The sequence below is a fragment of the Hemicordylus capensis genome, chromosome 2 (assembly GCF_027244095.1).
Source record: "Hemicordylus capensis ecotype Gifberg chromosome 2, rHemCap1.1.pri, whole genome shotgun sequence".
Classification (NCBI taxonomy): Eukaryota; Metazoa; Chordata; class Lepidosauria; order Squamata; family Cordylidae; genus Hemicordylus; species Hemicordylus capensis.
Genome location: NC_069658.1, coordinates 173,452,715 through 173,477,426, shown reverse-complemented (window position 1 = coordinate 173,477,426; position 24,712 = coordinate 173,452,715). Strand labels below are relative to the sequence as shown.

At 44.6% G+C, this 24,712-nt stretch overlaps 1 protein-coding gene across 4 annotated transcripts in view; it reads left to right on the top strand.

The window, feature by feature from the left end:
• LOC128346015 (ultra-long-chain fatty acid omega-hydroxylase) overlaps positions 1-24,712 on the top strand; it is a 62,864-nt gene that overhangs the window by 30,697 nt on the left and 7,455 nt on the right. For all 4 annotated transcript variants that reach the window (XM_053298824.1, XM_053298825.1, XM_053298823.1 and 1 more), the window contains exons 3-10: positions 1,872-2,016; positions 10,440-10,493; positions 12,102-12,229; positions 14,223-14,344; positions 15,481-15,748; positions 16,119-16,185; positions 20,169-20,298; positions 21,525-21,658. In XM_053298824.1, the coding sequence (XP_053154799.1) occupies positions 1,872-2,016; positions 10,440-10,493; positions 12,102-12,229; positions 14,223-14,344; positions 15,481-15,748; positions 16,119-16,185; positions 20,169-20,298; positions 21,525-21,658 (1,048 nt within the window). The remainder of the gene's footprint in view (positions 1-1,871; positions 2,017-10,439; positions 10,494-12,101; positions 12,230-14,222; positions 14,345-15,480; positions 15,749-16,118; positions 16,186-20,168; positions 20,299-21,524; positions 21,659-24,712) is intronic.

Here is a 24,712-nt window from a genome sequence, read left to right as displayed (position 1 = left end):
ACTACTGCTCGGCTCCGTGGCCACTGGCCTGTGGGGTCCCGCAGTGTTCGGTCTTGTCCCCCATGCTGTTTAACATCTACATGAAACTGCTGGGAGAGGTCATCTGGGGACTTGGACTGAGTTATCAGCAATATATGGATGACACTCAGCTCTATCTCTCGTCACCTGATCCTAGGGAGGCGGTGGATGTCCTGAATCGGGGGCTGGAGGCTGTGATGGGTTGGATGTGGGCTAATAACCTGAAATTGAATCCAGACAAGTCAGAGGTAATGTTGGTCAGTAGGAGAGCCAATCGGGATAAGGAGATTTTACCGGTTCTTGATGGGGTTGCACTCCCCTTGAAAGAGCAAGTACGCAGCTTGGGGGTATTATTGGACCTGGCTCTGCTTTTGGAAGCTCAGGTGGAGGCGGTGGCCAGGGGTGCCTTTGCACGGCTTTGGCTAGTGCGCCAGCTATGTCCCTTTCTCGATAAGGCAGATCTGGCCACAGTTACCCATGCCTTAGTCACGTCAAGGCTAGATTACAGTAATGCACTCTACGTGTGGCTGCCCTTGAAGAACATCCGGAAACTGCAGCTAGTGCAAAATGCGGCAGCTAGGGTTTTATCCGGAGCTGCCTGGTGGGAGCACATCACACCCATTTTGAAAGAGCTGCACTGGCTACCAGTTTGTTTCCGGGACCAATTCAAGGTGCTGTTTTTGACCTTTAAAGCCCTAAACGGTTTGGACCCAGGATACCTGAGGGACCGCTTGCTCCCAAGAGTTACTGCCCACTTGACGAGGTCATCTGAGGGGGCTCTGGTCCGGGTGCTGACAATGAGGGAGGCTCAGTTGTCGTGCACGTGGGACAGGGCCTTCTCTGTTGCTGCCCCCAGACTCTGGAATGCTCTCCCAGTGGCTATTCACTCCTTGGTCTCCATCACAGCTTTTAGAAAAAGTGTAAAATCTTGGCTTTTTGACCAGCCATTTAGTTGATTCTCTGCTGCTGCTCTTTATAGTCAATCAATCGATTTATTTATTTCAGTCATAGACCAGTTCAATAAGATAAAATAACAAATTTTTAAAAAGGATAAAAACAACAATAAAAGTTCATTACACCATGTGAGTCCGCATTTGACATATTATATAGCAAAATTTAGCCACCGTATATACAACATCAGAATTTGGATTGGTAAGCAAGTCATTTAAATAAAATTCATCTTGCTGACCAGGGAAATTATTCAAAAGCAGGGCTATTAATTTACATCTTATTTCTCCATAATAATCACAATACAACAGGACATGACCGGTTGTTTCAATATGGCCACTCTTTATAGTCTTCATTGCTTTTATGCTTTTGTTTTAGATTTTTTAATCAGATTTGTTTAATATTTTTCCCCCCACTTAATATTTTACTTGTGACTTTTTTACCATCTTGTGTTAACATTTTTTGCTGTAAACCGCCTTGGGATTGCTTTAATGAAAGGCGGTATATAAATTTAACAATAAATAAAAATAAATAAAATAAAATGTGCACCAGCCAGGTGAGTAGCAGGGTCAGGGCACACAGCGGGGGCAGACTGCACAGGGCAGTGGGGCAAGGCAGCGGCAGCAAGACGTTTAACGGAATTTTAGAAATATAATCTGCTGGGAACCACCATCCCTATACACCTGTATAACTTACTGTCTGGATAAGGCTACAGAGATGCCTGTTGCCAGAAGATCTCCAGGCCCAAAACTTTAGAATAAAGGTTTGCGGGAATTTTTGTTTTTGTTAATGAAATGGCTTCTTTGTTGCAGGCTTGGCCAGCATCCATTTCCTTCTTTGTATCACTCGCACCTGCCCCCTCTTGCTGACTTCAACACTCACAGCCTCTGTCATGTCCCTTGCAGATTATGCCCAATGAGGAAGGCATGGCCAAATTGGTCCAGCTGGTAACCACCTTCTCCCAGACGTTTGTGACATGGATGGGGCCCTTTCTGCCACTCGTGTCTTTGGTTCATCCTGATTATATCAAGCCAGTTGCAACAGCCTCAGGTATTGCGGTGGTGGTGGTGGTGGATTGTGTCACGCTTGGGAGTGGGTGGGGAGACCCAGGAGATAACAGTATTCCTTAGCAGCCTCTTCCCCAAGTATGACAGAGTTACCAGGGTTGTTGGAGAGAGCTCTTGTCTTGGCTAAATATGTAGACTCATGTTAGTGTGAAGCTTTTCCAGACTGGGAATCTCAGCAAGAGTACAAAATTAGCTGGGAGCGGGTGCTCCTCTGACTGAGAAAATAAATAAATGTTTAACATTGTAGCTGTGTGTGACATTTTCTGATGGTGTATTTTCAGGATGGTTTTATTGTTTAAGGGGTCTTCATGTTTGTAGTGGATTATAGCCTTTGTCTCAGAGCAAGCTCAAATGAGGGAAATAAATGATGAATCATCCCTTCTGAGCTGCATGACTTGGCTTTTCCTAAAACTATTCTGTAATTATTGGTAGGTTCAAAAGGCTGCCACCAAGCACCCTAAAACTTGCAGATATCTGGACCAGTGGATTGGGTGCTGTAATCCAAGGTCCCTCTGGGCAAATACAAAAACCTTCCACGTGTAAGCTTACACGGGATGAGAAAAACTGTTAGCTGCTGAGCGTCTGAGGACGTGTTTGCACCAAAGAACTCCCCCCTTTGGGCTCCCCTTTTCCTTGAGTTAAAAACCAACTTGGAGAGGTTTGTAAAAAGAAAAGACATGAACAGTTTTATTCAAGTACTACAGACTGCTTCCATCAGAGGCTTTCTCAGCTTTAAATACAGCTAAGAATATTTAATAGCATTCGAAAAATAGGTTGTCTTAATGCACGTCTAAATGTTTATAGAGTCTTTTGCAACTCCCTAGGTAGAATGGGTGTAGGCTAATGTTTCTTATTTTAATTACATTGCAGATAGCAGCAATACTAGAACAGTATGAGGGATATACAAAGCATATATCAAAGAAACAGAAGTTCTAATACAAAGTCTGACTAAACAAACTTTCCCCTAGACTAAACTTCCTGAAGCCAAAGCCCAGGCTTTCTTTTTCCTTGAACTCACTAAACTCCAATTGAGATTCAGGCCCCTGCAGTTCTGTCTTCCAAGAGCTGCAGTCATCCTCCTGTAGCCATTTTCCATGGCCACATGAGTCCTTCTCTTCTAACAAAGATCTGCCCTTCTTGTTCCCAGAATTCTTCGCAACCGCTCTCTAGGTCCCACCCACTTGGAACCTAAAGTTAATTGGCTGCCCTGGAGTACACCAGAGTGTCAGTCAAGAAAAGGGTTCACTTCCTGTTAACTCTTTATGGGAGGGGTGGCTGATCATTACAATGTTATTTTGGTGTTTTTATCCTGCTTCAACAGAAGTGAAGGCAAGATTGGCAAGGCAGTGGTGATAAGACGGGGAGATTCAAATGAAAACAAAAAGGGAAAGAAGGGCAATTATTGTGAACACTAAAATACTCCTCCTCATGAGGAATGACTGGGAACAGGCCCAACTCAAACAGGAAATCTCCAACTAGTGTGTCAAGCAACCAGTCTGTGAAGACAATACTGAGCTACCAATGGTCTGACTCAGTATATGGCAGCTTCCTATGTTCCTATGAACCTAGTTCAGCATCTTAGAAAAAGTGTTCTAAGTGTTCACTTGTACTCTGGATCCTTTCCCGACTTGGCTGTTTCTATCTAGTAGGGAAATTGTTGGAGATGGCCTAGTTAATATCATTAACTCATCACTGAGGGAGTGTAGGATGCCTCCTTGTTTGAAAGAGGCAATGATAAGACCACTTTTTAAGAAGCCTTCCCTAGATCCCTCAGTGATGGATTGTTATAGGCTGTTTCCAATCTCCCATGGTTGGGCAAGGTGACTGAGAGAGTGGTGGCTAAACAGCTCCAGGCAGTTTTGGAGGAAACTGATTATCTAGACCCATTTCAGACTGGCTTTAGAGCAGGCTATGGGGTTCAGTCCACCTTGGTTGGCCTGATGGATGCCCTTTAGCAGGGAATTGACAGAGGGAGTGTGATTCTGTTGGTTCTTTGGGATCTCTCGGCAGCGTTCGATACCATCAACCATGGTATCCTTCTGGATTGCCTGGGGGAGTTGGGGATAGGAGACACTGCTTTGCAGTGGTTCTGCTCCTATCTCTCAGGCAGATTACAGATGGTAGAGCTTGGTGACAGTTGCTCTTAGAAATGGGAGCTATTATATGGAGTCCCTCGGGGCTCCATTCTGTCACCAATGCTTTTTAATATCTACATGAAACCACTGGGTGAGGTCATCAGGAGATTTGGTGCTGAGTATTATCAGTATGCTGATGACACCCAAATGTATTTCCCCTTATCATTAACATCGGGAAATGGCATTCACTCCCTAAATGCCTGCCTACGGGCAGTAATGGGTTGGATGAGGGATAACAAATTGAAGTTGAATCCAAGCAAGACAGAGGTGCCCGTTGTGGGGGATCGGAATTTGGGGGATGAGTTAGATCTTCCTGTGCTGGATGGGATTACACTACCGCAGAAGAAACAGTGATGCAGCTTGGGAGTGCTCTTAGATCCAGGCCTCAACCCGGTGGAGGCTATGGCCAGCACTTTCCATCAATTTTGCCTGATTCAACAGCTGCATCTATTCCTTGAAGAGAATGATCTCAAAACAGTGGTGCATCAGCTGGTAACCTCCAGGCTCAACTATTGCAATGCACTCTACGTGGGACTGTATGTAGTTTGGAAACTTCAGTTAGTTCAAAATGCAGCAGCCATACTGGTCTCCGTGGTAACCTGGAAAGACCATATTATGCCTTTTTAAAAAGAGTTGCACTGGCTGCTTATTATTATTATTAACATTTATATCCCGCTCTTCCTCCAAGGAGCCCAGAGCGGTGTACTACATACTTGAGTTTCTCTTTCACAACAACCCTGTGAAGTAGGTTAGTCTGAGAGAGAAGTGACTGGCCCAGAGTCACCCAGCAAGTATCATGGCTGAATGGGGATTTGAACTCGGGTCTCCCCAGTCCTAGTCCAGCACTCTAACCACTACACCACGCTAACAACATCTGGTGACCCAAGGTTGGGAACCTATGTTCTAATGCACCACCCTCCATTTCCCATTACTGAGGCAAAGGAAATGTGTTTTGTGACAACTGCAGTAATGCTAGACTAGTAGCAGGAGTGTTCATGCAAAAGTTGGTATCTGCTGTTTAGAGTTCTGTATCTTCTATGTACCTTTAGTTGGGATGAATAGTTTCTACAAATGATTTGTGGCAGTTTGTATCTGTTAGAACTAATTCTGCTTAGTCAAGAATAAGGTGAGCATAATTGCTAAGTTTTCATTATGGAGGAAGTGCATCTGTGTTTGTCACTGCTGTTTAGAACAATGGTGAATACCTGTCTTTTCTGCGCAAATACATGAGAATCCTATTCCTCTGAGAATTTGCTTGCTACACTTTGTTTATTTTGCAGGTGCTTTCATTATGTCTAAGTGTGTTCATTCAAGTGGGACTCCAAAAAGAAATTGGCTGAATTATTGGAGAGTGTTTTCCCCTTCATTCAAAATCTTTTTGGATCAGTTAAGAATTGGACTCCTTGGAGACCGAGGGGGGAATGGGGAAAGAAACATGTGGAATGGGAATATTTTAAGTTGCATCATGTTGAAATGTTTCTGCTAATGCATATTTGCATAAATATACCTGTTTATATTCTTACATTTTTGTGAGTTCCATTGCTATTTGTGCCATCAAGAATTCATGAGTTTAAAAATAATGCATGGGTCACAATGTGTGCATGTGTGGGATTATGATGTTTAATGCAGGGCGGGACTCTAGAGTATGGATCTGTGGAGCTGCGGTCTGGCACTGGGGTGGGGGTTCCTTTAAGGGCAGGGGGAGGGTGTACTTAGCCCTCCCAGCGCTTTCCCCCCACCGGCGCGCGTTTTGTTGTAAGCATTTGGGGCGGCACGATACCTCCCTGCTGCCCCTTCCCCCTCTCGGCTGCAAAAGGCTTCAGAAAGCCTTTTGTGCACCCGTCATGTCAAGTCTCTGCGACATGTGCACACACAAAAGGCTTTCTGAAGCCTTTTGCAGCCGAGAGGGGGAAGGGGCGAGAGGGAGGTATCCTGCTGCCCCAAATGCTTACAACAAAATGTGCGCCGGTGGGGAAAAAGCGGTGGGAGGGGTAAGTAAAGGAACTCCCACCCCGGCATGCAAACCTCAAACCGCCCCAAGAATGTAGAATGGCCTCCGCACTGGTACGTGCACATCACTACTCTAGAGGCCTTTAGCTGATGATACTTAACTTGTGTGTGTGTGGGGGGGGGCAAAGTCCTTTAGGTTCAGCCTCTAAACTCACCTAAATGCACCCCTCTTTTTACTGTACTGGCAAATCTTGGTGTAACAACACAGACCTTCTGTCTGTTTAATCAGGAGTTTTGCCTCTGGGCACCTTTCTCTCAGAATTCCCACTCAGGCTTTTTACCTCCAACCCCAGAGTACTACCCAGTGCTCTACTGGCTTGTTACAGTCTCAGAACATCAATTAACCAAGAATTCACACAGAATCTGAACAATTTCCCTTGTTCAGTCACCCACACAGAAACTATGGCTCTGAGTGCCGTTCTCCTGTCTTTGCTCTCCACTCCTAAGCAACTCACGGTCACCAACTGTCTCCAGTCACATCCTTCTCTCAACATTCTATAAGAACATAAGAACAGCCCTGCTGGATCAGGCCCAAGAAGGCCCATCTAGTCCAGCATCCTGTTTCGCACAGTGGCCCACCAGATGCTGCTGGAAGCCTACAGGCAGGAGTTGAGGGCGTGCCCTCTCTCCTGCTGTTACTCCCCTGCAACTGGTCCTCAGAGGCATCCTGCCTTTGAGGCTGGAGGTAGCCTATAGCCCTTCCATGCACAGTTGCTGTGGCCACTCTCTCTCTCTCTCACACACACACACACTCTCTCTCTTCATGTACATTTCTTCACAAGAGGTACTGGGAAAAGAGTGGCTGTTTTGTAACCAGACCTGAGTTATGCTCTCTGGGCTAGATGCAGAAAGCTGCCTGCCTTGGGACTTACTGTTTCAGGTGACATAAATATCCCTCTGATGATGATTCCCTTGAGATTAGATTACTTTGTTGAATCAAGACCTAGTTCTAGAGCTATTACAATAAATTATGGCAGGGAATGATGGGAGGGGTAGTTCAACAACAGCCAGGTTTGCCCACCCCTGTTCTGGAGTCATGTTCTGTGTGTAAGAAGTAGTTCAAATGTATCTTTTCACTTCTTTCCAAATGCTGCATACTTGGTCGCCAAGGTTTTCCTATTAGGCATGCACAGGCAGATATATTTTTACAGCAGAGTGAGCCCTGAAGGGGTGTGGTGAGGGGCAGTCCAGGGCTTAGCTACGTGAAGGAGGCTGCAACAAGAGCATTGCCTGTGCTTGTTTGGAGACTGAAATAAGGCTGCAGGACTCCCCTTCAGATCCACAAGGTGGCAGCAACAGAACTCCATGAGCTACCCTGCTAAGTCTCACTCTGGCACACTTGTGAAAGAGATTCCACAACATCCTGTCATCCCATTCATCTGTTTCTGTCCATAGACCATGTTAGACCTCTTCGAGTTAGAGGCAGAAGATCATACTCCTGACAGATCAAATATGCAGTATGCATAGACAGTGGAGGGGGGTGGGGTGTGTGTGTGTGGCAAGTGCCTCCAAGACAAGTAGCTCATCACTGTCCCATTGCAGAATCATAAAATGCAAATTAAAATAAGCCTGCAATCCTAATCATGCTTTCTTGATAGTTCTCAATAACTCTGTTCAGAATTGGAGCATTAATGTGAAATTTACTTGATTTCAGAAATTCAGCACACAGGACCAAGCTCACCACCTTCCATGCACCCACAAAATGCACTTTTTGTGCCTACCCCACCTCCATATGTTTTTTCTGGTGCTGCCACTGTTGGTAGAGGAAAAAATAAGGGGTGCTCATTAATTTTCAGCTCACCCTCTGTACCGATTTTGTGTTCTCTTTTGAATTCAAAATAATATTCAGAATATTATTTAGCTCCTTCCTAACATTTACAAATTCTGCCAAATCCTGAGTATACAAACTGAGCAATTTAAAACACATTATATTAGTGTACAAACTTTGTTTTGAGGTAGCGTTGAATGTGAGTTTTCTGTGAGCGATCATAAGCAGTTGGTTACTTAAGTGCACTCTTCTCACCATTGCTCTGCTTTCCCCTTCTTGTTCATAATCCCTGCCTGTGCACACTGACCCTGTGACAGTCCCCAGTATCTCAGTTACTTGTGCAGTGGCAGGATATTCCTGCTACCCTTACTTTCTGGGATCTTCAATATCACCAGCTGCTTTATGGCTCTTGCCTCTGAGAAGCAGGATTTCTGGCCACACACAACATACTTGCGAGGCAGGATGTGATCAGATGGAGTCAGGAGCTCCAGGGGTGCTTCTTGAGGTGGCTGCTCGCCTTCATCATGCTTCGAAAATTCCAGGCATAACAATGGGCAGGCGAGGTGACAGTTGTAGCTGTGCGATCCTCTTGGCATCTAATCTTTTGGGTGCTCCCCCTTCTCAGCTGGGTATATATTATTCATGTCCCATATTAACAATCCAGTCTTTGTCTTGGAGTGTGCTTGAGCATATGCCCCACTTCTGTGCAAAACCTATTTAATTAAAGTAGGTCACCCAAGTTGATATACAGGAGGTGCTCAAATATCATGGGTTTAGCGTTTGTAGTTTCACTTATTCATGGTTCAGCTACATATACTCAGTTTCAATTCTCATGGCATGGTGTTTCAGTCATTTGCGGTTTCTGTGGGCATGCTTTCCACTTCTGGTTTGCGCGGCACATGGATTTCCTCCGCAGAGAAAGGGGTTTGGATCAATTTTTGAACGAGGCAGGCAGGACATTGTGGAAGCAGTGTGGAAAGCATTTGGAGCCATTTTTGGAGCAGCTGAGAGTTATCTGAGGAGTTGGGGAGTTAGAGTGGCCAAGGTTCAGTGCTGTAGTCCTGGAGTGTTTCTTGCTCCTGGATTGTTCTTTGGGGGAGAAGGACTCTGTATGTGCTGCTCTTCCGTAGTCTTTGTTGTTTGTACTGTGCTGTAGTGTTTCTGTGGTCCTTCTGTCCTATAGTTAGTGTGTGTGCTGTCGTTTGGGGGTTGGAGGGAGTATGGAACTATTTTGGGAGAACGCAGGACATGTATTTGGGTTGGAGAGTTGGACTGGCTAAGGTACAGTGCTATAGTCTGGAGTTTTTTTGAGGGGGGAGGCGGGGGGTGGATTTGTATGTGCTGTTCTTCCGTAGTCTTTGCTGTTTGTACTGTAGAGTGATATGCCTTTTCCCCTGTAGTATTACACAATCTGGGCATTGAGTGTAGAGTGTAGTGTGGAGGCTTAAAAAATAAAAATTAGTGACTTGCCGAGGAGACAGCTACCGTGTGCTGCAGTCTTCCCCCCTTACTGTTCTGTGCAGTAATGTTGTCTGCATTTTGGTCTGCTGTCTGCTGGGCTCAGAACTGTTCTGCTTAATGACTGCACAATTTTATTTTCTCCACAATCATGCCTGACAAGTGTAAAGCAGGGCATGTTGATGAGGGAAGTGCTAAAAGGGCAGCAGAAAGTAATGTCCTTGAGTGAAAAAGTGGAGTTGTTGGATACGTTGGCTTGCAGGGGCAGTGCAGCATTTGTTGGACACCATTATGGCACTCTGTTGTGCATCTGCAAAAATGAAAACATCCATGCTAGTGGATGTTCACACCTTCTGCAAGCGTGAAAGTGGCATTCCATTCATGTGATGTGACACATAGAAAAGGCCCTAAATGTTTGGATTGAGGACCAAGCACAGAAAAAAGTGCCACTGAATTGACTGGTGATAAGGCAGAAAGCACTGTAGCTCTACAGTGGCCCAGTTCGGGTTTCTGCACATGGGCAGCCGCTATTTTTAGTGACGTTAGCACCTGTGGAGGCCATTTGCATCGCTGTGCAAATCGCACAGTGCCACCAATGCAGCCATTTCCACTGTCCCTGGCACCTACAATTTAAAGGTAAAAAGGACCTTTTCTTCTCCCCCCGTCCTCGCCTTAGGTTAGGGAATCCTCACTGGATTCTCCTTTACAGGTATACCCTTTGAGTCTGCCCATGAACAGGTTTGACTCAGTTTGATGGCAGGACTGGACCGGTCCGGTCTCTTTGTCTGCACTGTGCTGCTAGGCTGCTTTACTTGGAAAATCCTTGGAGGGTGTGATGGTCCTGAGACTACTTTCTGTGTGTCTACAAGTAGAAGACCACTTGCCACTTTTGGACCACTTGCTCCACTCCAGTTTTAGTGCCTCTTAAGACACTTCAGCATCTCAGGAATTACATGTTTAAGGGGCTGAAGTTTTTAAATGCTTTTTAAAAAGGAGAGGACTAGAGTTACAGTGCTGTTTTTCTCTTCTCTGCAGCTATCATTGCTCCCAAGGACGAACTCTTCTATGGTTTCCTGAAGCCCTGGCTTGGTAAGCTACCTCCATAGTAGTATGGATGCTCTAAGATGTCAGTCCATCTATCAGCTCTTGCATCAGGGATGGGTGCACAGGGAAAGAAGGGATTGTTTGTTGCCAATCAATGCCAGTCAGGTCTATGCTTCCCCCTACCCTGCATACACCTCCTGCTACAATGGAAACTATCTATCTATCTATCTATCTATCTATCTATCTATCTAGGGAAATAATACACAGAGAAATAATAAATAAATAACTATAGCTGCACTTACCTCTTGATATGGTTTGGTACGGGGAATATGAACCAGGAGATGCTAAGTACATCCCCAAATGACTAAGTACTTTGATACCTGCTACAAATTCATTCATTCATTCATTCATTCATTCAATCAATCATATTTCTGTACCGCCTGATATGTACGTCTCTAGCTGGATATACAAAGGGTAAGATCCCTGGTGACTAGAAAAGGCTGGAGACAGGGGCTTTTTAAAGTCCGTCGGTTCTTGGGATATAACATTCACTTTTAAAGAGATACTGGTGTTCGGACATAGAACAAGCCTACCAAGCCACGCATGGGAGGGAATGTTGAGGAGGGGGAGTTTTCTTGCCCTGAATCCTGGCCAAACTAGAGCCCTCTCAGTCATTCCAATGTACATAGCTTCTGTGCTTGATATTTCTAATAGTCTGTGCAAGGAGCCCGAATGAGATTAGTGGGAGGGGGCGTTAACCCTTTGCCACCACTGTGGTCCTGACTGGGATTGGTGCACCCTGCAGTTGCTCTTTGCCTGCTTCTGACGGAGAGATGAACGACATCTGAGATCCCAGGCAAGATGATAATTCTACATCTGTGATAGCAATCTAGCCCAACTCCATACTGGCCTCTCCCTAGAAAATCCTGGGATCGATGCCCTTTGGGCTCAACTGGGTCGACCAGCCCAGTGGGCTGTCTAGTTCAGCATCCTGTCCACCAGTAGCAGCCAGATAGATACCTCAGGGTCATGCACAAGCAGAGGCCACATCAGGATGGAAAGATCTATCCTCTGTTCTGAGTCCACATCACCTGATGGAGGTAATTTATGACTGAATATGGAAAGTGTGCTTCGGGCTATCATGGCCAGTACCCACTAATCCAACCAGTAGAATCAGAGGAGATCTGGTCTTGTGGTAGCAAGTATGACCCATCCCCTTTACTAAGCAGGTCTGCCCTGGTTTGCATTTGAATTGGAGACTACATGTATGAGCACTGTAAGATATTCCCCGTAGGGGATAGGGCTGCTCTCGTTCCCTCTCTGGCTTCCCCAAAATAGGTCTGAGAGAGACTCTTGCCTGCAGTCTTGGAGAAGCTGCTGCCAGTCAGTGTAGTAGACAGTACTGAGCTAGATTGACCGATGGCCGGACTCAGTATTAGGCAGCTTCCTATATTCCTATGACTACACAGCCTGAAGCTCCATCCAGAGTCCACCTCTGTGGACATTTTTCTCTAGCCATTTTGGCTAGATGTAGCCACATGAGTTTGATGCTTGAGGATTTCAGTGATATAGACTGGCTGCAGACAACTCCAAGAGAAGGATCCCCCCCAACCAGTGAGCTTGTTTTTTGTTTTTGTTTTGTTTTTGTCCCAGGAGATGGACTGCTTCTGAGCAATGGGAATAAGTGGATTCGTCACCGGCGCATGCTCACCCCAGGCTTTCATTTTGATATACTGAAGCCTTACGTGAAAATCTTCAACCAGAGCACAGACATCATGCATGTGAGCACCTCCAAAACTTCAGCCCTGACACTGTTTGCTCTCACTACACATATCTGTTCCACCGAACCATAGCTCCAATGCTTTTACTTTTGTTAATGTTTATCACATTCTGAGTAGCCAGACAGCTGTACTTGCACCTGGGAAAATGTGTTTCATCTTCCAGAGAGTGCATTCATAACCTTTGTAATTGCAGTTTAGACTCTGATTTTTGAAGTGTCATGGTGTGCTGTGGGTGCTGTTCTGACATAGTGAAAGAGAGCAATATAATTCTGTTCTAAGCTCAATCACATTCTTATTAGTTGTTCTAATACTTGTTCAACTACTCAGTGCCTTTTTTTGAGGGGCGGATTCTCAATTAATCAGTAATTGTAATGCTTGTAACCAAAGGGCATTGCAGTCAAAATACAATTATAATAAAATACACATCTTGACAGAGGTGGAAAAACATACCAATTGAAGCCATTAAATATCACTTTATAACACAGCATATAAAATGTGTTCATCACCTTTACAATCCATTGCGATTGAACTCTGATAACAAGTGCATATTTTTGTAGCGGCCACTCTGAACTTTGCAACTAGTTGGATAATAAATAAATAAATAAAGCATGTGCTGACTATCTCATCCTCCATAAAACCATTCCATTGTTGAATTAAATGGGACAATAATTTCTCTCTGAGGTCAGCATATATATTTGCAGTGCAGCAAATTATAGGATATCCTCAACTGTCTCACTTCTGCAAATGCATTTGTGGGATATCAGGGCCATAGGAAGATAAAGCCCATCAAAGAACACTGATGGCATAATTTGCATCCTTAGCTCAGTAAACCCCTTCCTCAACATGGGAAAAGTTGTAAATAAGACACTATTTCATTATTTCCCTTTCCTAGAAACCCTTGGTTTATTTATTTAGAGATTGTGCATGGCTTCCAGTCATGCTTTCCAGTGTGATCTCACTATTACGTACAAACTGGGAGTGTCCTAACATTGCTTGTATATATCTTTGAATTTAGGGAGTTAGTGTGCATTTCAAATGCCTCCTCCCATTAGTATCTCCTTCTGGGTTCTGTGCTACATATTATATACATGACATTTGTACACACCTGTACAGTGGGAAACATGAGATCCTCCTGGGGGTGGGGAAAGAACAAAGAGCAAGGCAAGGGAAAGAAGGAGAGAGGGGGATGAATGAACAGCAGCAAGGTTACCCTTTGGACAAGGAGAACAATTGCCTGCTTATTGCACCTGTATTATGACAAGAAATACAGAATGTGCCATCACTTAAATCTTAATTATTTAATGGCAGGAAGGTGAATTAGAAAATATAAATGCAAATGAATTAATAGCAGCTCATTCCACGTGGCATGCAGAACAGGTAAAATACCAACAGGGAACACTTCTGGTGAGCAAGTGAATCAGCAAAATCCAAGTGTCACCTTCTAAAATTCAGATTTTGTATTTCAGATTTTACATTCTCCAGTTTTTCTGCAGAATTCAACTTGCAGGGAAGATGGCTGATAGCAAGACTTAAATTTCAATTCTCCTTCACTCCCAAAAGCCATTCTGAAGTTGGTGGTGGTTGTTGTTTATATATTTTCAACAACTTCCCAAAGTGGTGTTTTATATATATAAAGGAGGAGGAAAGCAACTCTCCCTATTCAGCACAGCACAGCTCCCGTCCCAGTGGCTGCTGCTAGTGTCTCCCTTGTGATTCTTTTCAACTGTGAGCCCCTTTGCAACAGGTGGCTCATTTCTTCTGCTATATATATATATAGCAGAAGAAATGAGCCACCTGTTGCAAAGGGGCTCACAGTTGAAAAGAATCACAAGGGAGACACTAGCAGCAGCCACTGGGACGGGAGCTGTGCTGTGCTGAATAGGGAGAGTTGCTTTCCTCCTCCTTCACAGTATAAGAGAGCCACCACTTTCAAAGGAGCCTCTTTGCTCAAGCAGCCTTTAGACTCCGATCTCTGTCCATCCTTGCTTTGCAGGCCAAGTGGCACAAGCTGACCACAGCAGGTGTTGCCTCTCTGGACATGTTTGAGCAGATGAGCCTCATGACGCTGGACAGCTTACAGAAATGTGTTTTCAGCTATAACAGCAACTGTCAGGAGTAAGTAAACCATCAAGAGGAATCCCTGAGAAGCCAGTTGCGTACCAGGTTCTTTATTGCCCAGTCGCATCTGGTGCTTCTATGTGTCCCATACTATGGGAAATACCTATATTGGGCAGCAGCAGTATAGGAAGGAAGATGCTGAAAGGCATCATCTCATACTGGGCGGGAGATGGCAATGGTAAACCGCTCCTGTATTCTACCAGAGACAACTACAGGACTCTGTGGTCGCCAGGAGTCGACATCAACTCTACAGCACACTTTACCTTTATAGGACAGAATAGCTCTTACTACTGGAGTGGAGGGAGAATGACATGAATGAGCCACTTCCATGGAAGCCCAGTAGTCAGGATCACTGTTCCCTCTAACAGAGATTTCCAGATGTTCTTCACTACAGCTCCCAGCATCCCCAGCTGCAAAGGCCTTTGGCTGAGGATTATAGGGAGTTGTCAATAACATCGGGGACTCCCTGTTAGAGGGAACATTGGTCAGGATGCTTCCACAAGGAAGTGTTTGTGCCCGAGCTTCAAAATGTGCCCTTTGCTATGCCTGGGGGTAATCTATACTAAGGAACTATTTAGCCATCATGGGTTTCCCTCAAATAACTTTGGGAGTTTATGATCGTTATTTTAATCATAATTGGGAAGTGTGCACACACAATGTTTGGTTGGGTGTTGCAGTGATTTAGCAGCTTTGAAAATGGATCACATTAGTATGTGTGTAGGAAGAAAATCATATTTTTAACATTTAGATATAAAATTGTGTGTGATTCCTTTCCCCCAGAAGGCTCGTTGTGTTAGTCTGCAGAAAACTCACAAAGTGGGAAAATACACTGGGAGACTAAGTAGCTTATGGGGACATCCGGGGCATTCCTAAGCAATATTTCACCTGACATTTTTCTGTAGGACACACATTGCCATTCTAGGACAAAAGGCTCTGCATTTTGGAATGTGGGCATTAGTGAGAAATGAGGTATTGTATCTGTAAATAGACACTACAGGAGTGTTCAAACCTGAAGTGTATGCCCACACCTGACCCACATCAAGGCCTGACCCGTATTTCCCATAAAATTAGGACAACTCCCATTGAGGCTTCCATTTTTTGCTGACAAGTTAACTTCTTGTATTCTAATCTAGGACATCGAGTGACTACATTTCAGCCATCTTAGAGCTCAGCACTCTTGTCGTGCGCCGGGAGCATAACCCATTCTATCATTATGATTGGATCTATCGCCTGACAGCCGATGGTCGCCGCTTTCATCGCGCATGTGACATTGTGCACCATTTCACAGCTGACATTGTTCAGCAGCGGCGAATGGCACTTAGCCGCGTGGGCCGCGATGCCTGGCTCAAATCCAAGCAGGGAAAGACTGTGGACTTCATTGACATTCTGTTGCTGGCCCAGGTAATGTTGGCAAGGACGGTGAGGGAGTGGCCTCTGACTATAGGGCAGAAGCTCTAATAGGGAGTGGAAGCTCTGCCACAGCTTGTATTAAAGGACTGGTGGCTGCTGTGGGGTGGCGCCAATGCCTGGGGTGTGCCAAAGTGCAGAACCTCTGGCCTATGCGCAAGACCCTGCCTATGAGAATGGCTTGTAGCGGATACAGGACCTGACCCTGTGGGAACAAGTTGGGTAGTAGGGGAGCAAGTACTGAAGCAATGTGAGACTCTGGCCTAGGCAGAAGGCCTATGCAACCTCTGGCAGATGCTGGCGAGATTCTCACATGGTGAGATGGCAGTCATGTTTCAGCAAACACTCTGCTTTGTGCTTATAGGATGAAGAGGGGCATCACCTGTCTGACGAAGACATTGCAGCTGAGGCGGACACTTTCATGTTTGAGGGTGAGAAACCTGGACTGGATCTAGTCAGCTTCAGCCATAGCCTGCGGCGTCTCTCTTGGATGGAAGAAGGCTGGGGAGAGGAAAGTGGAGCTCAGTTTCCTCCCTCGATTCCTAGGCAGGGAAGCAGGCCAGTTTTATGAGCCCAGTGCCAAATTCTGTCACTGGCTTTCTTTAGAGAGGCTGAGTTAGAGGGCCTGGTTTCCCATGGGCTGAAAGCTGGTCTCGTGGGGGGAGGGCTGATGTTTATTGCTCATGGCCTTGTCCTGGTGCCATTCAGGTTCTGACCCATCCCACAGGCAACCTGTGCCCAGTCGCTGGGGCCAGATCATCATGTGCTGGGTCCCTACAGAACATTCCAGTGTAGACCCAAGGTTTTGGTTTTAAACCCCAGTTCTGGATTTGTCTTGGGTAATCTGTTCAGCCAGAGGAGAACAAAACATCCCTGAGACTAGGTGTAGTTGCCAGTGGGCTGGTGCCAATTTCTCCAGTTAGTTGGTCCTTGCTTTCAAAGGGAGTTATGCTCTCTAAGGCCCCCTTTCAGGCTGCACCTCAATCCTATCCAGATGGGATCGTCCAGCTTTTGGTACTAAGTTGTTGTCTCTCACTATTTATTTATTGTATCTATATACTACCCCATATAAAATCTCTGGGTGGTTTACAATTGCAACCTAAAATCATATAAAACAAATTAAAACAACAATCAAACTTTAAAACATTATAAACTAAAAGCCTGATAAAGTAGGTGGGTTTTCAAATACCTGAAACACTTGGGTTGGATCTGGTTAGTCTCAGTCATTGCCTGCAGCATCTCTTTGGGAGATGGATGGGGAAAGGGATGTGGAGCTCACTACCAATGTCCCTGGTGAGCACATACTGCTTCTGAACTAGGATCTAGAGCAGGGATTCTCAACATGTGGGTCCTCAGATGTAATTGGACTTCAACTCCCATAATTTCCAACCAAAGGCCACTGGGGCTGAGGATTATGGCAGTTGAAGTCCAATAACATCTGGGGACCCACACGTTGAGAAACCCTGATATAGAGCATGTCTGCTCAATTTAGGCTGCCAGCTGTTTTTGAACTGCAGCTTCCATAATCTCCAGACACAGTGGCCAATAAGCCAGGGATTGTTTGTTTGATTGATTGATTGTTTGTTTATTTGATTTCTATACTGCCCTTCCAAAAATAGAACAGGGCGGTTTACATTAAAACAACACTAAAATCAATTAACTGTTAAAATTGAAAAATAGAAAAACATAAAACTATTATTAAAACAATTAAAGCAGTTTTTAAAACCCTGGAAAACCAGGCCAAACCTTTATGGTTTAAAAACAGTGTAAAAACCCTGGAAAGCCAGGCCAAACAGATAGGTCTTAAGGGCACTCCTGAAGGCCAATAATGAACTCAAGATTGCAGATTTCTGCTGGGAGTGCATTCCACAGCCCAGGAGCAGCCACAGAGAAGGCCCGTCTCTGAGTTGCCACCAGATGTGTTGGTGGCAACTGAAGACGGAACTCCTCAGATGACCTTAATGTGCAGTAGGGATTGTACCAAAGAAGGCGTTCTCTAAGATAACATAAGATTATGCTCTCCCATAAGATTATGGGAGTTGTAGGCCAACATCTGCCGGAGGGCAAAAGTTGAGCAGCCCTGATCTACAGTAACAGTCCCAGGCTTGTGTCTCTTCAGTTGCTAGTCCTAGCCCCTTGCAGAGGGTGGCTTCTGAGATGTGTGCAGAGCAAAGTAATGATGCCCTTTTACAGGCTGCCACAGGATACTCAGCCATGTAAAGGAGGAGGATCATTGTGGGTGTGTTGTGGGGGGATGGGAGTTAAGATTTTATAATTCTTGGCATGGCCACATTCTTTAATCCCGAGAGTATAAGAATATTGGCTTTGGGCCTGTTTTGGTAGATCCTGTAGAATCACAGAAATAACAAAGAGCAATTTTCTGTCCCGGAATTATGCATGTTAAATTTGAGTATGTGAGAGATGTTCTTGATTTGTAAGTCCTATTGGTGGGAAGTCCTATTGGTTCATAAAAAGAAAGCTAAAAATTCTGTAAGTTCCCACCATAGGCCTGAGAGAGACTCCTGCTTACAACCTTGGAGAAACTGCTGCCAGTCTGTGTAGACAATACTGAGCTAGATGGACCAATGGTCTGACTTGGTATATGGCAGCTTCCTATGTTCCTAACACAAACTCTGAAAGACATGCCAATTATAGGGATGTGTAGAACACAAAATATTTCAACTAGAAATGGGCCATTTCTAGTGTTTCACCCTTTATTTAAAGGGCCAGTTTCAAGCCTGGAGTAGAATAACCCCATTTCAATCGAAATGTTTCACCATTCCGTGCATCATTTGCGGGGTCTGTTTCCCTTACTAATTGGTTTTCTGGCACTGGCTTCCAATCTCCTTGCTTCTTGGTTGGCTTATCATACAAATAAATTGTTGTCATGGGCAACTGTGCCCCCATTAGGTGGGGGCAGGGCTGTTCTTAGGGCATGGCAAGCAAGGCGACCACCCCAGGCCCCGCTCTTTTAACCCCCATTAGAATTAATTGAAAGGGGGCCCAACTAATTTGCCCTGGGCTCTGCACCCTGCCAGGGCTCTCTAAGGACAGCCCTGGGTGGGGGGAGATAGGGGGGAACACAAAAGGAGGAAATTTCAAATTTAGAATGTATTCAAAGGGACTGGGAGGCAGAGAGAGAGCCTTTATACTGTGCCTCTTTTGAAAAAGAGGAAGGAAAGTTTGATTTTGTGGTTTTCTTTTCTCAGCACCAAGTATAATATGCTGTGCTATCACTGCTATAACCATCTGGTTTTGCTGGATCTCAGCTTAAAGGCAGAACTTGTGGTTTGTTTTGTTTTGAGATTGTGCTGCAGTGAGAAATGGACAGTGAGTGTGTGATGTTTTTTGGCAACTGCAGTCACTGCAACACAATAAGCCCCGTGTCTGGCCTTGAGACTAACTTGTGCTTCACTCACTGATCTGGTTTGGAATCTGCATTGCAAGGTGTTCACAGTCAAAATGTGGCTGAAGTTGCTTTAGTTGAGCTTATGGCTATGCTTGCTGCTAAGTAAGGGTGTTGCTTACACACTTTTTCAATGCTAGTAATGTAATTTGTGTATGAGAACATAACTTGTGCCAATGATGTTACTGCAGTGGCTGCACTATGGCTGACAGTGATTCTTTTTTGGCCATTTTTGGACGGTGTATGAAATCTGTGTTGGGAGGGACAAATTCCCTTTTACTCTGTGCTTCTGAAATGTTTTTCAAGGCAAGTTTGCAAAATATGAATTGCAATGCAAAATGTGTGTGCACTCTGAGTGATGCTTGTTCCAGTCATAGGAACAATGGGGAACACAAAACACCCCATTGTTCCCTATGGGTACCTCCTAGGGACACCAAAGTGTTACCTACCACTCAACCCACGAAAGAAATGGGCAAGCAGGCATTTTTAACAAATTTTTAACCTCTTCCTATGGGAGTTTTGGGGAAAAGTTAAAAATTTGTTTAAAATCACCTGCTGGCCCGGTTATTTTGTGGGTTGAGTGGTAGGTAACACCCATCATGCCCTACCACCCAACTCACTTTGGTGTCCCTAGGAGGTACCCATGGGGAACAATGGCGTGTTTTGAGTTCTCCATTGTTCCCTATGGCCGAAATACCCAAAACATTTCAAGTGGTTTCATTGAAACAACTAGCTTGACGTCTATTTTGACAGAACGTTTTGGCCATTTTGCATTTCATTTTGAGCTCAAAACAGAATGCAAAATCTGTTTTGTTCACACCTCCAGCCAATTAGGTATATATATGCAATCAGTACATAGTTATTCCATTTGCATTATTTAAGATGTGAGTGCAAAACAGTAGGATATGATGGGTGGAGGAACCTAGAGTGCCCTGGCTGCAATGGGGCTCCAGGTAAGTAAGGAGGGACTATTCATACATCTTTCATGTGGTCTTTCTCTCATTGCAGGCCATGACACCACAGCAAGTGGTTTGTCCTGGGTGTTGTACAATCTGGCTCAACACCCCGAGTACCAAGACCAGTGTCGAGAAGAGATTCAGGATCTGCTGAAAGGCCGAGACATAGAGGAGATTGAATGGTGATGGATTGATGTCATCAAGGGGACATCAAGGGGTTACTGGTGGAACTCAGCCCAAATGTTGGTTGCCCAACTACAAGGGAGCAGTGGTCCCTCTAACTTTTTTCATCTGTGTGTGGAATGAGTTTTGTTCTGGATGGAAATATCAAGGCACTGTGTGCGCACATGCATTTAGAGTGGGGCCTTCCTAATTCAACCTGAACAGGATCTAAAATTAACTCAGCAGACATCAGAAAACTTGTGAGTGCCTGCATGCCTTAGAGGGAACAGTGTAAGGGAATTAAAAGTTCTTACACCTGTTCTTACAAAACTGACAACATAAGCTAAGTCAGAGAAGGATCTGTGTTCTGATTTCACCTTGTGACACTAACACATATGGGTGAAAATGGCAGGGTTTTGAAACTCCTCTGCTGTGGGCATCCAATTCATCTTTATCTTGGCTACTGGTGAAGGAAGACCCCATTTACCTCAGGATTCTATCTTTCTGTAGAACTCTGGCCTCTCCTCCAGATGTTCTGTGTCCCCCAAAGGAGCTCACTCCACAGTTTGAAAGTAACTCTTTTAAAGCTCTGCATGCGGACTGGTGATGGTCTGATCACAAAGCCTGTCTGCTAATCTCAAACAACAGTTCCATCCGAATCCCCAATGGATTTGGGGCCACGCAATTGATGCTCCCAAATACCTTGTTTCCTTGACACAGTGGTTTCCCTCCTTCTTCCTTTGAAGTTAGAGAGATGGAGTATGGCAGATAGGAACAGAAGGAATAGGTCAGGGCTGCTCAGCTTTGGCCCTCCTGCAGATGTTGGCCTACAACTCCCATAATTCCTGGCTCTTGGCCACTGTGGCTGAGGATTCTGTGAGTTGTAGTCCAAAAACAGCTGGGGGGCCTAAGTTGAGCAGGCCTGGAAGAGGTGGAGGAAAGTGCAGCTAGGCAACAAGATAGCCTCAACGCAGCTTCATATGCTTCAGGTAGGCTACCTTGCAGCATAGCTGCACCTTCCTCCACCTGTTCCTTCCCAGGGCCCCCAGTGTACAACATGCCCTGTCCCAGTAAACCCCTTGTAGCCAGGGCATAAGGGGAGCAGAACGACTGCTAGCCAAGACCATACACATTGATAAAGCAATGCATACATACAATGAATCATGATCAGTAGTAAAACTGACACTTGGTAAAAGTAAATCATGATCAGTAGTAAAACTGACACTTGACCCCTTCCTCCTTTCAGGAACGATCTCTCCCAAATGCCCTTCACCACCATGTGCATCAAGGAGAGCTTACGCCTCCACCCACCAGTCACAATTGTGTCTCGACGCTGCACTGAGGATGTGATGCTGCCTGATGGACGGATTATCCCTAAAGGTACTCTGGATCTGGTTTTTGCCAACCGGGGAATAAATGATCTGGAAGTGGGGGAGTTTGAGATAACTCCCTTGTCATGGACAGATCATCATCTGGTGGGGTTTAGTTTGACTGCTCCGTCTGCCCTCTGCAGGGGAGGTGGACCAATTAGGATGGAGGCTTATGGATCCATTTGGATTCCAGATGACCCTCGGGGAGTTTCCAGTGTCCAGAGTTGGTGAACCTGGTTGATCTCTGGAATGGAGAGACGGCCTGGGCTGTTGACACGGTTGCTCCAAAACGCCCTCTCCAGCTTGGTGGAGCCTGTTCGGCTCCTTGGGTTTCCTTGGAGCTTAAGGCGTTGAAACAACTCGGGAGACGGCTATAATGATGCTGAAGAAGAGTTGTGGTGAATCCGACCAAACACGGGCTAGAGCCCATTTTAGGGACTACTCCGTGGTGGTGGGGGTGGTGAAGAAATGCTTTTTCTCCGCCTCCATTTCATCTGCTCAGTGCAGACCAGTGGAGCTGATTCGTGTAGCAAAGACATTGCTGCACACTTCCCCCCAGGTAATGGGGGAGGAACCATCCACAATCCGCTGTGATCAGTTTGCGTGTCACTTTGCAGATAAAGTCGCTCGCATCCGTGCTGTGTTGCAGTGGTTCCGGTCCTTTCTTGAGGGGAGGGTCCAGAAGGTGGTGCTGGGGGACTACTGCTTGTCTCCGTGGCCACTGGCCTGTGGGGTCCCGCAGGGTTCGGTCTTGTCCCCCATGCTGTTTAATATCTACATGAAACCACTGGGGGAGGTCATCCAGGGACTTGGACTGAGTTGTCAGCAATATGCTGATGACACTCAGCTCTATCTCTCCTTATCACCTGATACTAGGGAGGCGGTGGATGTCGAATGAGAGAGGGGATTGAGAGAGGAAAGTTGGTCTTGTGGTAGCAAGCATGACTTGTCCCCATAGCTAAGCAGGGTCTGCCCTGGTTGCATCTGAATGGGAGACTTGATGTGTGAGCACTGCAAGCTATTCCCCTCAGTGGGTGAAGCCACTCTGGGAAGAGCAGAAGGTTTCAAGTTCCCTCTCTGGCTTCTCCAAGATCGGGCTGAGAGAGATTCCTGCCTGCAACCTTGGAGAAGCTGCTGCCAGTCTGTGAAGACAATAGTGAGCTAGATAGACCAATGGTCTGACTCAGTATATGGCAGTTTCCTATGCATTGCCACACTGTGCCCTTTTCATGGCAGGAGGCTTTTATTTCTTTGATTTACAAAGAAGGGAACGATCCAACTCAACCAGAATCATATAGACCTATCTCATTGCTGAATGTGGATTACAACCTTTTTACTGCTATTTTGGCAAATGGATTAAATATTTTTTTAACAGATATAATACATGCAGATCAGACTGGATTTGTTCTGAAGAGATATACAAAAGACAATATAAGATATATTCTGAATGCTATTGATAACACCACCCTGGAAAACAGGAAGACAGTGATGGTTTTCCTTGATGAGGAGAAAGCCTTTGACTATTTGGAATGGCCATTCATTCTTATGGTATTGAAAAAGATGAATTGTGTATCAAATTTTCTCTCATGTATTCAAAGTATTTCTCAGAAACAAACAGCGAAGATAATAGTGAATGGGAAGATATCTAAAACATGTTGCTTTATGAAAGGGACAATATAAGGATGTCCACTCTCTCCTTTATTCTTCATATTGGCATTAGCAAGGAAGATTTGGCAAGAGAATAAAATATCTGGAATTAAGATGGCCAGGCAAGAACATAAAATAAAATTATATGCAGATGACATGGTGCTCACAATTACTCAGCCAAAGGATTTGCTAGACTTGATCATGGAACATATACATCAATATAGTATGGTTTCAAGATACAGGATTAATAAAAAATAAAATGCAGATTACTACATGGAATTTAGCGGAAGAGAACAACAATATTTGAATGAAAAAACAGGATTCCATATTAGTGCTAACCCGATTAAATATTTGGGGAGAAACATAATGGCTGTAAATATTTATTCAAGAATAATTATTTGTCGACATGGAAGAATATATTGGCTGACTTAAAGAGGTGGTAAAAGTTAAATTGTTCTTGGTTGGGAAGAATACCAACAGTAAAAATGAATATTTTACCAAGGATGAATTTTTTATTCCAAATGATACCAATAATAATTGAGGATAAGACGCTGAATGAGTCGCAAAGACATATAAATTCTTTTATTTGGGCCTATAAAAGGCCTAGAATTAAATTCAAGATTATGCAAGACATAAAAGAACATGGAGGATTGGCTGTCCCTAACTTGAAGTTATATTATCAGCTAGTTGTCTGACTTGGATTGCAGATTGGATTAAAGCACCATATGGATGGATTATTAATATGGAAGGGGCAGGACTTTCAGATGGATTACATAAATATTTATGGACTGATACAAAAAGAACAGATGTGGGTATTAAAAATCATTCTATTAGAAACAGCTTACTGAATATTTGGGACAAGTATAAAAAATAATGGTTTTATCGCCTTTAGCTTCAATAATAAATATATATTTTAATAAAGAGGAATAAACCAATAAATTTGGAGAGAAAAGGCATATAATTTGAAAAGTCTAATTGCTAGTGAAACAAAAATGAAATCAGCTGAGACTCTTTTTTCAGAGTGGACTAGTGCCCTCTCATGGTTCAGTATTCGTAAATAAACAGTATAGTTCAGAAAGAGATACAAAAACAAGGGGGGAAGCTTAGAAAGTTGACAGAATTTGAAATATTAACACCACAAAATTCGGAGCATTTATTGGGACATAGTGGTGCAGTGGGGAAATGCTTGACTAACAAGCAGAAGGTTGCTGGTTCAAATCCCCACTGCTACTATATTGGGCAGCAGTGATATGGGAAGATGCTGAAAGGCATCATCTCATACTGTGCAGGAGGAGGCAATGGTAAACCAAAGAAAACCACAGGGCTCTGTGGGTGCCTGGAATTGAAATCGACTTGACAGCACACTTTACCTTTATATACAAGTTGTTATTGAAGTATGACTCTGAATTGGAACAGG